The sequence below is a fragment of the Lepidothrix coronata genome, unplaced genomic scaffold (assembly GCF_001604755.1).
Source record: "Lepidothrix coronata isolate B3197 unplaced genomic scaffold, Lepidothrix_coronata-1.0 Scaffold32, whole genome shotgun sequence".
In the NCBI taxonomy this organism is placed as follows: domain Eukaryota; kingdom Metazoa; phylum Chordata; class Aves; order Passeriformes; family Pipridae; genus Lepidothrix; species Lepidothrix coronata.
In genome coordinates, this window is record NW_016690212.1 from 3,298,349 (window position 1) to 3,312,928 (window position 14,580).

General features: G+C 40.0%; 1 protein-coding gene across 5 annotated transcripts; it reads right to left on the reverse strand.

Annotated features, from left to right (window-relative positions):
- Nucleotides 1-1,387: 1,387 nt before the first annotated feature.
- GTSE1 (G2 and S-phase expressed 1) lies at nucleotides 1,388-13,246 on the reverse strand. Of its 5 annotated transcripts, XM_017811480.1 has the most exons (12): nucleotides 13,141-13,246; nucleotides 12,447-12,524; nucleotides 11,378-11,441; nucleotides 10,694-11,297; nucleotides 9,281-9,451; nucleotides 7,764-7,911; nucleotides 6,232-6,597; nucleotides 5,966-6,038; nucleotides 5,317-5,565; nucleotides 4,042-4,201; nucleotides 2,809-2,934; nucleotides 1,388-1,804 (listed from the first exon to the last, which is right to left on the reverse strand). In XM_017811480.1, exons 1-12 carry the CDS (start codon nucleotides 13,226-13,228, stop codon nucleotides 1,721-1,723), a joined length of 2,211 nt encoding a protein of 736 aa, XP_017666969.1. In that variant the 5' UTR covers nucleotides 13,229-13,246; the 3' UTR covers nucleotides 1,388-1,720. The 5 variants fall into 5 exon arrangements, with proteins under 5 accessions (XP_017666969.1, XP_017666965.1, XP_017666967.1 ...); XM_017811476.1 differs by lacking the exons at nucleotides 1,388-1,804; nucleotides 2,809-2,934 and having other exon boundaries at nucleotides 4,057-4,211; XM_017811478.1 differs by lacking the exons at nucleotides 1,388-1,804; nucleotides 2,809-2,934 and having other exon boundaries at nucleotides 4,057-4,211; nucleotides 13,148-13,222.
- Nucleotides 13,247-14,580: the final 1,334 nt, after the last annotated feature.

Sequence of the window (14,580 nt, forward strand, 5' to 3'; positions counted from 1 at the left end):
CTGGCTACAGCCAATACTACAGAGCAGCTCTACCACCATTCATCTGCACAGGCAGACATGTGCTAACCACACTCCTGCTGTTTGAGCAACTGATTCGTACCTTGAAGATTGGAATTTGGCTCTTATATGAAGACACATCAGCGTGTTAACTTAGTGTTTGAACCCCTGTGAAGAGTTGGGTTAGTCCAGAGAGGTGGTGAATCCCAGAAGTATTCAGCCAGCCAAGCAACCCCCTTGCTACCCAAGTTTCAGCTGGCAGAGGACTCATGGCATTTGTAAATTATCATGGCCACACTCAAAACCAGATTTACGGCTGCTGCCCACAAAATCATACATACACAAAAATGTAGTTCTTAATGGGTACAGAGTGCTTGACTCTCCTGCAAGTCCTTGAAATTTAGGGCATAAACCCATTTACCTCTTTTCAAAAAATAAATCACATCACTTATTTTAAAAAATTGTGGTTTTTTTCTTACTTCTTCCTCTGATTCAGTTTAGAAATATGCAACTAAACTAATTTCTCCCCTCCATTTAAAGACTTGTTCAATTATTGCTTTTAACTGCACAGCACTCTCTCAAATAGCTTTAATAAATGCTCCAGTTGAAAAAGCTGTCTTGCTCATCACAGAAGGAAAGCAAGAATAACCAAAGCAAGTATACAAATTCCATATTTTTATGGTTCCTATTTGGCAGGAGCAGGTAAGCGTGGTTGTTTCATCTAAGAATCTTCAGCATCTCACCCAAGGCCTTCATTGAGAGCGGAGTGTGACACTGCAGTAGCCCCTGAACAGGCAGATGTCTCAAGGGAGGCAAGTGCCTTCAGATAAAGCCAAGGCAGACGACTTTTTCAGCATCAAAATGTTTGACGAACTCCTCTGAACACCTCTTCCTATTTAAATCCTTTGTCTCCAATTTCCACCACTTCTTGAATGAATACCAACAACTGGTATTAATTGTCAAGAGATTTCCATAAATATATTAAAGCTAGTATATACACAGCTGAAGTCTCTAGTCTGCAAGACAGGCTTGTCACTTCAACATTTATGAGATACTACTGTGTGCATTTTCATTTATATTCACTTCCCTGTATGTAAAGTCTCCAGATGTGGCACATTCAGGTAAGAAAGTATTTTTCTATTCTTTTCAGAGTGCGAAAGTTTGTCTAACCTGCAACTATTAAGACTAAACCATTTGGCAGTAACATGCTGTTACTTTCCCCTTTGCATCACAAATTCAGGTGGTGCTGTTGATTTATTTCACTGGTATTCAATAATGAAATGTTTGTTTTCAAACTTGCTACACCACTCTGAAGTCCACTAGGCTTTACCTACACATTAACATTTGTTAGTGAAACACTACAATTGAAGTCTGTAATAAAACACAGCTATTTTGTACAACAGTTTGGTAAACAACTCATTTATTTTAAATTAAAACTTCATTGTACGTAGGGGATAAGGAATCAAAGGACAATTGGTAGGAAATAAAGAGACAGGTTTCCAATATTTTGCCTTAGAGCAACATAGTTTAAATATACCCATTGCAGCACATCCATGAACAAAATCGTTATCAGACTCTGACTATATCATGACTACTGGAATTCTACTGTGTTAATGCAGTTCATCAGATAATCTATAGCCATCTTAAAAAAACCCTGTATGAATGAAGAGTAACACCTAAGTAAAGATCACAGTTGCCAAGAATTCTTCATTTCAGTTCAAGTTCAGAACTTGAGTAGAGGGGAATCCAGATTTTCTTTGTTTACATCAGGACTCAGAGTGATAAGAGGCGAACTCAAATCAATTAACTGAAAGAAAAACAATAAAATTTAGCTAGTGTAGTCAGTTTTTGTACATGGCTACCAGCAGCTATAATCTCTATTAACAGTCTTCTTGGGCACTTTTTTTGTTTAGGGTTCCTATTGGAATTGCTATTCAGAATACAAGCACAACAATACAAGCACGACACTCCAGCTTTTATGTTCAAGTTTTTAAACATAAGCTCATTCCTAGGCAAGCACAAGGTTCTCACAAGGTGGTTATTGCCCATACTCACCTTAAAAGCCTAAAGACTTTTCTGAGTTTCACTGCTATGCATATTCAAGTGACATTGCCATCCAAGTCAGGGCAGAGCACTTCTGAACTCCTCTGAACATGCCCCCAGAAGTCAGACTTCTGTGAGCCTCTTCTTTTGATATACTTTGAAGGACTTGATATTAAATTGATCCCGATTACATCTATCGTCAAAGACCACATCCTCATAGTTACCACTATTCATCTCACAATATCTAAAGGCATCTACCTTCAAGCCACTAATGTACAAAACACACTCGCCCAGAAATGCTTGTGAAATTTAGAGTACATTCCAACAGACATCTTCCAAATGAAGAGGGGATTAGGAGAGGAGCTAAACAGTGGGGACAACCTTTCTTTTTTGATTAAAATGAGCTGCTGCCAAGAACTGAAGATGTGCAAAAAGAGAGAAACAACAGTAAGCATGCCCACTCTCCTGAAGACAACATTCACTGTCTGCTTCAGAACAGTTTAATTCTATAACAACTGCTTTAAGTGTTAAGTTCTTTCTACATCCTCCTCCTTTTCCTATTTGCAGATTGCTCACTGAGCTCTACTTAGGACACATTGTTTGATTTTAAACATTCTCTTTACTTACAACACCTTAGATGTATATCATATTGAACTAATATTAAATAGTTCCTACAGTATTGTGGAGCTGCTCTGCCGACAAGGGTATGCAGCCAGCTGACATTTTTCTGCTAACATATTTGCACCTGATGATTTATTCAAATCTTACCTTTATCTGCCCAGAGAATATAGGCTTATTCACTTCAGGAGTGTTGGAAAGGTCAATCAGAGGTCTACTTTCACATTCAAAAGTGCATGAGAGAGATTTGTCTACTCCAATGTCTACCAGTAAGGCCTTTAAAAGAAAAAATAGTTCAGGTTTTCCACTCCATAAACATTGAGGCAGTCAATTTAGCTTATACAGATGTAATAATCACAGGACAGGCTTCATTTACAGCTTGGTTGTTTTTCATGCAGGATTGTTTGCACACAGTGCAAAAACCTTAGCTCTTGGTCTGCCAGCAATGGGGAAAATGCAGTGAGACAAAGAAAAAGAGCTCATTGGGGCATAAATCTGATTTTAAGTGAAAAATTGTTTTAACTCAAATTTAAAACAGAAGATTAATAACTCTTAATATTTAAATGACTTAACTCCAATTATTGTGCAATCTTATTTAGCCATATAAACTGTTCTGTAGAGCTTCACATTTCAGTTATGCTTTTGTCCAGTGTAACTACCCTATACATGTACTGAGCAATTCTCTAACAGATACTTTGTGTCACCAAGATAACCAGGAATATACTAATGCAATAACATCAAGTAATTAATCTACAGATTATTCTACACCTGAGTATTTGTAAATCAATAACCACTTTGACAGTTTAATATTTCAGAACTACCAGTTCACGCCTTTCTCCTTAATGCCTGTGGAGTGCCAGCTTTCAACATGAAGCCAGTACATTCCTGAGAGAGGGGAAAAGTGTTCACTGAAAGAATTACTTAACGCTTACCTAAGTTGACTGCTATGTGGACTTTGGGGTTTAATTCTCCCTCGTTGTATGAAGATTTGCACTCCTGTTAGGAGACTGAATATAGCTACAGCAGTGTTTTGGGTTATTGGGATTTTTTATCCCCAAAAGGGCTTTACAGCTGCAACAGGATCTGCCCGGTGACACTGTGTTTCTAATCAAGTCCACAAGGATTTCACAGCACTTTTTCCAACGTGGAAATTCAATATAAAATCTGCAAGTATTTGCCTTTCAGCTTTGAGATGGAAACATAGTGGAAACAATGAACATATGTTCAGTGCTAAAAATAGGCACTAGAGGGTGCACACAGTTACAGCTAATCCGTTTTAACTTCATGTGTACCGAAGTGGGTTTTCTACTTGAAAATAATAGTTCAAATAATTTGGTTTCAAGCAGTTCACTTAGTTTTGTAGAAAAATGTATTGTCATTTACCTCAGGTTGTTTCTCTTCAGCCAGCTTATTTTGTACTTCAGCCTCTTTTAATTCGTTTTCTACTACTTCTGTAGCAGATTTTTCTGGTGAGAAGATAAGAGCAAGAGGTAACACAGGTGGAGGAGATACATCGTCTTCTTCAGAAGATATCTGTGTCTTTCTGTTTAGAACTAGGGAAAAAGAACATCAGCAATAGTTGAGTTCTTTAATCAACATGAATTACTTAAGCCAATGCCCTCATCTCATTTTCTCCTTTTTTTAACCACAAGTTTTAATCATCAAAAAGATTTCCATATTTCAGCCAATAGAATGCTAGTTACCTGCAAAATACAAAATATTTCATGCTGCAATAAATGTATAGCCTACCCATGCAAAAGAAGAAGAGTTAATGACTTCAGGATGATGAAGAATTTAATCTTAATTGACATATCCATGCAGCCTAAACTTCACACATGCAGTCATTGATATGGCAGATCACTGAGCAACCCCTTTCAGCCCCTGCTTAAAAGGAAGTACTGACACCAGAGGCTGTAATCTAATTAGTATGATAAAGTCAATGTAGACAGAGTAATTGTTTCCTTGAGAGAAAAGACTATTTGGGACATTTGGCCTAAGTAACATAACACAGAGTTTTCTAGCCATGAATCATTCCTGCTTTAATACAGTTCCTCTGCAGCAGACACAGAACAAGCCTGCACACATATATATGGCCCTTGTCAGAAGATGCTGAGCTGATAATATGAAAAAGGTAATATTACTTTCACAGAAAACAAATATAACAAAAACACAGGTAAACCTGCTCAGAAACTAACGTTCAGTCAACTAAATCCTTGGCTTTTTGACTGATGCTTTAAAAAAAGTGTAATTTTAGAGACCATTGGTAACAGTATAAAACAAAAGTTAAAATTAATATGCATTTTAATCAGCTACTTTCCTTCATCAGAAGGTGACAGCAAAGTAGCACGAACACCAAATCTGCTTTCAGACAGAGCATCAGATACAAGTTTTAGTTGTTCCCTAGCTCAAAAAATACAAATAAATTCCTATTAAAATTATAATTCTTTAATGTTAGATATTGACTCACCTCAGTAAGGCTTATAGAATTTTACTAGTCACAAGATATAAATTTTTATTAGGCCTATACAGCATCTATGCTCAAATGCTTCATTATAAACATTTAGCAGAGGTCCTTGAAACCCAGGAGTCATCGTTAAAATTAATTTAGAGGCAGTGTGCCTACAATAGTCATTTAATATATGAGGGATTCTGAATTACCCAGCTGCAAGTGTCTTTTTGGTAGAAAAGCTGGAACTTCGGTGAAGAGATGCAGCATGTGAAGAAAATGCCATTCTTGGTGCAGTCTTAGGGGTCACTGCTGGGAATCCTGAGGTCCGACGGACAGGTGTAGGTAAGCCAGATGGTTTCAGACTGGCAGGAGTCATGGAGGCAGGCCTCTCAGGAAAACAAAAATTCTGAAAGACCTTATCTTCTGAGGCTTTCATAGGAGTGCTGACTGCCATGGCACTAGAAAAAGAACACGCATTAGCCAAAACCTTCTAGAAACAGTTGGAATAAAACTATTCCTCCAAACAACAGAAATCTATTTCCCTTCCGTCAGTAACGGAACAGCAATCAGCTTAAAGGTGATAATCACAGCATAGTAACGGCTTTACTTCCTAGAACTCTTCCATGAATGACTCTAGTCTATTTAGCACTGCTAAGAAAACCGTCGGAGAGGGTTGTTTGGTTCAGTTGTGGGGTTTAGTTCGTTTTAAATCAGTTCCAATAGGAACTAACACATCTAACCTGGAGGGTCTCAAGGATTGACAATGAAGTTCAAACTTTTAAAGACTGTTGCAACACCCAACCATGTTGCATTCTAAGAATTATGCCCCGGTGAATTTAGTTTTCAGTTAAGCCCTACCTTCCAGGTGTACCACAAAATGTTAATCCAAGAGATGATGTTGCTTTTGGTGCCAATTTGCTTGGTGTTGCATCTAAAGAGAAAAGTTTTGTTAACTGCTATCAGATTCATATTTATTTCTTTTATAAAAAAATATGTTTCAGTTAAAATACTAATTCCTTCTAAAAGGCAGACAGAAGTGTAATGAAACAAATAACAAGCATTCAAGGTAGCATTTTCTTTTAATAAGCAAGTCAGAAGAGAGGTCACATAAAGTATGTGCTTACCTTGAGTCTTCACAGGAACCTTAGTTTGACTTGTGGAAACAGACAAAACTCCAGCCCTGGGCTTTGGACATAGGCTTCCTTTTGCTGCACTTCCATCTTTATTCTGCTGACAGAGCTGCTGCAGACTGGGAACAGAGCTCGGTCTCTGAATTCCACTGCCTGCAGCCTCAGATGATGTTGCAGAAGATGAAGATTTAGCCAAGGGTACAGCACTAGATATTTTGGGAGTACTAGCTGATCTCACTTGCTTCCTGGATTTCTCAGTATTGGCAGCCTGCAGAGATGACACTCTGGTAGGTCTGACAAGGGCCAGCCTGCTTGTACTAGAGCCACTGGCACTAACTTTTGATGACATACTTGATTTTCCTGAAATAGAAAGTTAAGCTGTACTTCTGAATCATCACTTATTGCTAAGTTTTTGACTAAACGGAATAATTACATTCACATAGGAAAGAAAAATGGCAATTTACAGCATTTAAATTTATGTTCAAACAACCTAAGTTTATGGGAACACAAACAACTACTGAAAACTTACTCCCCAAATTTTCCCGCAATTTTATTTTAAAGTCTTCTCACCAAATTCCTGAATTACTGCAATCAAGCAAAAGAATATTCACAGAATGACAATACAGTTTGCAGATTCAAGTTACACTTCCAGCACTCTCTCCCAGCATAGCTGACTCTGTTCCCTTAAGCAGCCTTTCAAGAAGGTAGTAGTTTGAGTTACAGTGGGTAATGCCATAGGCTAAACTACCCCACAAGGGTTTTTCCAGTTTTCTGTACAGTTCTTACTTTTGAGTCTGTAGGTTACTTTCATTAATAGGATGAATCTTGACAGTTATATTGCATAAAATAGTTCTTATTAAGCTTTTAGTAATATATTATTATTCTCCCAGAAGCAAAGTACAAAACACAAATTTGCTGTAACTTGGTATCTTGAGAGATGTACAAGAATTGTGACACTTACAACCTGTCAGTACTTTCAGGAGACTATTTTCCTGATCTTTGAGGTCAAATTGATGGCCTCATTATAGTATTAGCTTCTTGGCTGTATTCACTTTTATCTCCCCAAAAGTGTTTTTTCCAATCTGCTTGAGTAAAGCTTATCCTTTTATTAGGCCTACAGAAACTTGCTTCCCCCTTCCTTCCAAATTTCAATTGTTTTGGTGTTGTTCGGTTGTTTTTTTCCCTTTAATACCAGTTAGACAAGCTTAAAGCATTCAGAAACTCATGTTCTTGGTTATAATAGAGAAGATAATGTATAAAATTTTCTGAGCTTACTTTTCTAGCTGTGTCAGATCCTCACATGTAGGCATCAGGCTTTCATCAATCTAGTTTTTACAAATTATAGATGTCTAACATTTATCTTTAGTCCACAGGGATTTACAGGGCTAGCGTAGAAAATGTTATTCTCCATTTGAAACATTTCTCACTGCTCTTATATATTGGACACCATTAAAACATTCCCAAACCCACATGTTCAACTACTTCAAAATTGATTTGTGGCACAAATCTGTAGTAGGAATTATTACCTTTTTTTACTATGGGAGAAATGGGTAAGCTTGAATTCAGACTTGAATTCACGCTGGAAAGTGATGACAAAGATGATGATGTAGTCCTTCTTGTGAGACCACTGGCAACACCAGGAAGTTTCAGATATGTCATCTTCCTTAAGGCAGGCTGAACCAAAGAACATAGCTTATTCAAAAGCAAAAAACCATCTATTTAACACATTATTTTGCCATTATTTTTCTTGGTATTATAAAAATTTTCATTTGTGAATTTTAGAGGAGCTCCCTACTCAGATACAGTTTAAAAAGCGAGTTTTCTTAGAAACAGATCATTGTATCTGGATTATTATACAGACCTAGAACATCAGATCTATCTTTATTCCTGCCAGAAATTGAGTATAGACTTAAAGGGATTAAAGAATAAAAGAAGTCAGCCCAGGCAGCAGTATATGCTGGGCACCAACCAGCTGGAAAACTGCTTTGCAGACAAGGCCCTTGGGAGCGCTAGTGGACAAGTTGAACATGAGCCAGCAGTGCACCCTTGCAGCAGACAACACTGACAGTATCCTGGGCTGCACAAAGGAGAAGCGTTGCCAGCAGGTGAATGGAGGTGATCCTGCCCTCTGCTCAGCACTGGGAAGTCCACACCTGAAGATCTATGTCCGGTTCCAGGCTCCCCCATATGAGAGATTTGGAGCTACTGGAAAGAGTCCAACAAAGGGCCACTAAGATGATTAAAGGACTGGAACTGGAGCACCTCTCATCAGAGGAAGGCTGAGAACTGGGACTGCTCAGCTTGGAGAAGGCTCAATGCGGATCTCAATATATAAAAATATCTGCATGGACAGTGTCCCAGTGGTGCCCAGTGACAGGACTAGAGACAATGTGCGGAGTGGAACACAGGAGGTTTTACCTCTGATCATCAAGAAATAATTTTTTTACTGCCAAGCACTGGCACAGGCTGCCCTGAGAGGTTGCCAAGACTCCATGCTTGGAGATATTCAAAAGCTGTCTGGTCCTGGACAAATGACTCCAGGTGGTCCTGCTTAAGCAGAGTGTTGGACCAGATGACCTCAAGAGGTCCCTTCCTTCCAGCCTCGATCATTCTGTGATTCAGTGAAGCAGCATGCAGCATTAAAGTAGGCACCTAAAGCTTCAAAACAACTGACAGCTGTAGGTATACTACCTTCATAAGAGTTATGGCAACCTTTTCATATGGTATAGTTAACTACACACATCAAAAACTTTGTGTCTTACAGAAAACTGTTGATCACTTACCTGCAAGCTAGTACTTTAAAAATAAAGGCAACTCATGTTAATCTAACACCTTTACAGTTGCTCTGAAGTACATTTCACTGTGTTGCAGGGTTAGAGCACATACTCAAGAATGGTAATTATAAAGCATAGATTACTTTTCTTTAAAACCATTTTACACAACAGTATAGCTTTAAATTAAATTAGAAAGTAAACTATATTAATTTTTCTTTCTATCAGAATATTACAGAAGTTATTTTCGTACCAAGAATACTTGTCATTACCTTACTTAGTGCAGGAAGGGCTTTTGTGTCTTGCACTGAGGAACTGCCGCTGAATGAGGACTCAAAGACATCTGAAGCAACACTAGATTTATCAGAAATTAGATCTTCAGATGATCCCTTGCTGCTGAAGTCTCTTTTTGTAGAAATACTAGTATTTTTTCCTGATTTGAGCTGCAAATTTCAATGCAACATTTTAAAAGCTACTATTGTTTCTGGAAACCACACACACGTTGATTTTGTTAAGAAACAAAGATAACTGTCATTGAAGAAACCCCTGAACCCAGTGAAGTCCTTGGTGTTTAGACAAATACAGTGTGAAGTTAGTCTAGTGAGTGTATTTGCTAAGTACCAGAACACATTTGAACCAAGATATTGGACAGTTCTGCAACAATTCATCTGCACAAATCTCATATAATCATGTTCACCCACATCCTGTTCCATACTGTAACAGCTGTTCCTTACAACAATATTAGACTCTCCATTTAATATTCCTCTGCTTTACTCTGGCTTCCAAGTGATGAACATTACAACAGTAGACTGCATCATGCAGACTGTTCCGAGAGTGGGGTACAATTTGGCTTGTTAAAGCATTAAGACTGTGCCTTTTCTTATAGCACCCAAAATCAAGAGATTTATACCACAAAGGAATCAAAGGGTCCCCTAGTTTCTATAGGTGATGGCTCTTAATAAGCCAATATCACATTTCAGTAGAATATGCAGTACATACTGGAACCTAAGCCATAAAGGTGTAGAGCAATAAAATCCAGACAATATTCTACCTAGAGACTGGGATTTGTGCACACAAGGCCACTAACACAGCTGTTTCCTTGCTATCTTAGAATACATTTGCATTTGGTCACATAGCCATATATGTGGTTAAATGTAAGTATAATACCAGTAATCAGTGCTTTTCACGATTGAGACAAGTTGTGGGCAGAACTAGACCTAAAAGATTTCCCTGTCCTATCTAAATAATTGTGGGGTTTCCCATCCCTGCCTCACCTCCACTGACAAGGGTTAACAGCAAATAAAGTCATTTTTACACAGTCAGAGTAAAATTAAGTGTAAAATGAAGTATAAATTAAGTGTAACAGTGCAGTAATTTTACCAGGAACAAAGCAGTGTTAGAAGCCAGTTAGAACAGAACCCAGGAATTACAATATTCACAAAACCAGAATACAACAGAAATTTGGCTGCAGATGCTCTACATTGTCATAATAAACAAGCTAGTTGGCTATTATACCAGCATCTGCCCTACTTTTCCTTTTTTTATATATGTTTCCTGCCTAAGGACCTTATGAGGTAGAGAAGCATCAGAAGATTAAAATTCACTTTCGAAGACTGTAGATTAAACATTCCTAAAACACATAAAGGCCACGTTTAAAGAAAACATTGCCCAGAAGCTGACTTTACCTTTTCAACAGTCAACAAATTGCTTCTTCCAAGAGTACATGAAGGTTTTGCCATTGCCAGTTTGCCAGTTGCCTTTATATTTGTTTCCTCAGATTTCTGTTCTTGTGTCAGAGGCAAATCGGCGATTTTCGTAGGAGACACACAAATTTTAGCAGGGCTTCTGTTTGGAGGAATGGGAAGAGCATGTATTTTGCTATCTGACAAAAGCTTATTTGATGCCTTCTGAAAACAAGGTGGCAGCAGACATGCTGGGCTATCCTGCACATTGTATGTCTCCCGTTTAACAGCTCTGGGACTTTTTTCTATCCTTTTGTTTCTCAGTATTTTCAGCTTTGACTCTGAGTCCTCCACAAATGTTTCCATAATCTTATTTTTCTGTTCTTCTGATTGGCTTGTGTTAGTCTCTTCATTCTTGCTTCCAGTCTTTATTTGCTGTGCCAACAAATGAGCTTCTTTGAAAATTTCCACAAATTTCTCTTCTTGAAGTGGGCTCCACATGAGTTTATCATCAAAAGCAGGCACACTCTTGTTTGCTTCCATACAAGCAGCGATACATCTTTCTTTGTGTCCCACAGCTCCAACAAAAACCTCATCTTCATTTCCACTACAAAGAAAAATAATTTAGCCTGGCATCTTTCATGTGTCCATTTTGAAGGTTTTTAAGGCAAATATACTTTTACTTACCTTGTTGAAGAGAGTGAAAGGTCAAAATCAAACTTTTCATCACTCAGAAGAGGAAAGTCTGAAACTATAACAAGGATTTTGTCACATTTTTTGCAATAAAAATAGTTGCATTATGCTTTGACAATTTGGTGAAGTTGATGTTCGATGGCAAAAAAAAAGAAAATTTAGCTACCAAGTTTAAAAAATTAAAACATGGTTTAGGTCCAGGAAATTTAAGGTACTGTTGTGCATATCGCAGAATCTATTAGGTTGGCAAAGATCTCTGAGATCATCAAGTCCAACCTATGACCAATCACCACCACATCAACTAGACCATGGCACTGAGCACCACATCCAGTCTTTCCTTAAACACCTCCAGGGACAGTGATGCCACCACCTCCTTGGACATCCCATTCCAATGTCTAATCAACCTTTCTGTGAAGAAATTCTTCCTAATATCGAACCTAAACATCTCCTGCCACAGCTGGAGACTGTGTCCTCTGGTCCCATCACTGTTTGCTATGGGGAAGAGGCTGACCTCCACCTGGCTACACCCTCCTGTCAGGGAGTTGTAGAGAGCAATAAGTTCACCCCACTGCAGAATATGACAATTGTGAGATGCCCAATTACCATGAAATAGCTCAATGCTAATTTCTAAGCATCCATAATAGGAAGATGGAATGTATCTTATCAGCAGCCTCCAATCAAGATAAGTGAGAATATATAATCTACAGCTATGTGACAATGCAGTTGTCCCATCAGTCAGTTCTTTTCTTATTCAGGCCATCACATGACAGTAGCAAGAGCAAGCGAGAAAGATTAGTTTTCTTGTTAGTTATTATATACCTACATATTAATTGAATCAGCAGCAGACAGATAAGGAAGAGGGAGGAGCTCAGATGAGATATACAGAAGAAAGGTTGATGACATCAGTCACTGATACACAAACTCCTCAGGAGGCTTCTACCTCTGAGACTGCCAACAGCTGCCCATCCAAGGAAACGAGTACACAGAACATGACACAAAGCAGATACAGGATGTCTACTGATATAATAAGGTATAAACCAGGTAGAGAATGTTCTTCGCCTACCATTGCTCATGCAATACAGTTTTTCTTCAGTCACATGACTCGCACACACTGACGTTTCTTTTCCTTCCTCCATTGTGTCTGGAAAATACAGAATTAGCCATGCAATATGTTAAATAAAAAACTCCAAACAAAACCAACAGGGTCATGGACTTTGACGATACTGCCAAATTAGCGAGGGGGTAAGCAATCCTTTTGAAAACTGTCATATTTAGGGACTGCCACACAGAATAGTTAGGGTTGGAAGGGACCTCTGGAGATCACCCCGTCCAACCCCCTCTGCCAAGGTAGGGTCACGTGGAGCGTATTACACAGGAACGCGTCCATGTAGGTTTGGAATGTCTCCGGAGAGATTCCACGACTTCCCCGGGCAGCCTGTTCCGGTACTCTGCCACCCTCGACGTGAAGTTCTCCCTCGTGTTGAGGTGAAACTTCTTGTGTCTCAGTTTATGGCCATTACTCCTCACCTTGTCGCTGGGGATCACCGAAAAGGTGGTTTTCGGGATGTCACACAGCTCACAGTCCCGCCAATCTCCCACCGCCCCACCTCAGGCGAGCTCGCACGGGTCGCCCCTTCCCCGACCGCAACGGCGCCTCGGCCGCCGAACCTCGGGGAAAAGCCTCTAGAAACCCCATCAACCGCGGCGCTGAGGAAGCAGCGGGGGCCGCCAGGGGCCACCCCCTCACACACACTTACCACTCACCGCTCCACCAGGGCCGCTGCGCACCCGCCCGGCCGTTTGAAATGGCGCCCCGCTCACATGACGCGCCCCGCGCGCCCTCATTGGCAGGTTCGAAGGATACACGAGCCCTCCCGGTGCATTCTGGGGCCTGTAGTTGGCAGGAGCTCCCCAACGGCCGCCCGGCCCGCGCCCTCTTCGGTGGTCCGGCCGCGCCGTGTCACCCCCTGCCTGGCCGGCCTCGTCAGCCGTGGGGGTGGCAGCAGCCTCAGGAGAGGTGTGGGTGTTACTGAGAGTCTCGGCTTCAGTGCCATGCCAGGGAGCGGGGTGATTCCAGGCGCAGCCGCCGTGCTGGCTGCGGGGGAGCCCGCGGGCCAATTCCTTTGGTTTCCTCCACGCCTTTGTGATTGTCCTAGTAACTTAACTTCGCCAAAAATGAAGTTAAGGGGAGGTTCAAGTTGGACATCAGGAGGAATTTCTTCACAGAAAGGGTAGTCAAACACTGGAATGGTCTGGCTGGTGGGGTGGTGGAGTCACCATCCCAGGAGGTGTTCAAGGGAAGACTGGACACAGCACTTATTGCCATAGTCTAGTTGACAAGATGGTGATCAGTCAAAGCTTGAACCTTATCGTTTCAGAGGTCTTTTCCAAACCAATGGATCTTGTGATTCTGTAAAGGGGATATATACCTAATGCTAAAGTGGCATAAGGAACAGCAAGATCCCTGGATGTTGGTCCTGGCTACTGCCAGTTAATATGGGCTGACTGATAGAATAGTTTTAAAAGTAGACCTGTGTTAGTAGAAAACACCACCGTTCACAGTTCTTCTCACATTTAGTGCTACACAGTGCTTATGGTTTTCTCCTAATAACACATGGCCTCAGAAATTGTGTTCCAGTGATGTATTCTGTTCTAAGTATTTTGGGATGACTAAATCACTGGGCTGGAATTTATCAGCTGAACAAGAATAGTTTATAATAACCTGCAGATTTTCATATGCATAAAATATTCCATAACCCTTTCTCCACTTGGTCACTTGTATTTTTTTTATTTTTCATGGAGCCCTGCAGGATCCATTTGTAACTTGAGTATAAAGCAAGTATCTTATGTATTGGCTAATATGCATAGTAAATGGCATGGATAGATAGGCTGTTGGGCTGAATATTAACATGCTCACCTCCCACCTCTTCTCCCTCCGCATCACCCCAGGGGTTCCTCCTGGCTGGCAGCGGTCATTTGCACAGGGAACTGTCAGGCTTAGCTGCTTGTAAAGAAAGGCCAAACCTCATGATTATAGAATTTCTGTCTTCCAGCTTTTAATTTCAGGATTTTCTACCTGTTCTCTTTGGTGTTTTCCTCATTAGTCCTTGAATTGCTATTATTGATGTAACAATTTCAATCCCACTTTTTTACTGTTCTTCTCTTGTATTGCTTTAGCCTATATAATGTCTCAGTAA

What these genes read in the sequence shown, in the direction of transcription:
- GTSE1 (XM_017811480.1), bottom strand. Translation starts at nt 13,228, where the DNA reads ATGAGGGCGCGCGGGGCGCGTCATGTGAGCGGGGCGCCATTTCAAACG. An exon ending in ATTTGTTGACTGTTGAAAAG is followed by an intron (nt 9,452 to 10,693) that starts GTAAAGTCAGCT and finishes TGAAATTTGCAG; the next exon opens with CTCAAATCAGGAAAAAATAC. An exon ending in CCCTTCCTGCACTAAGTAAG is followed by an intron (nt 7,912 to 9,280) that starts GTAATGACAAGT and finishes TCTTTGGTTCAG; the next exon opens with CCTGCCTTAAGGAAGATGAC.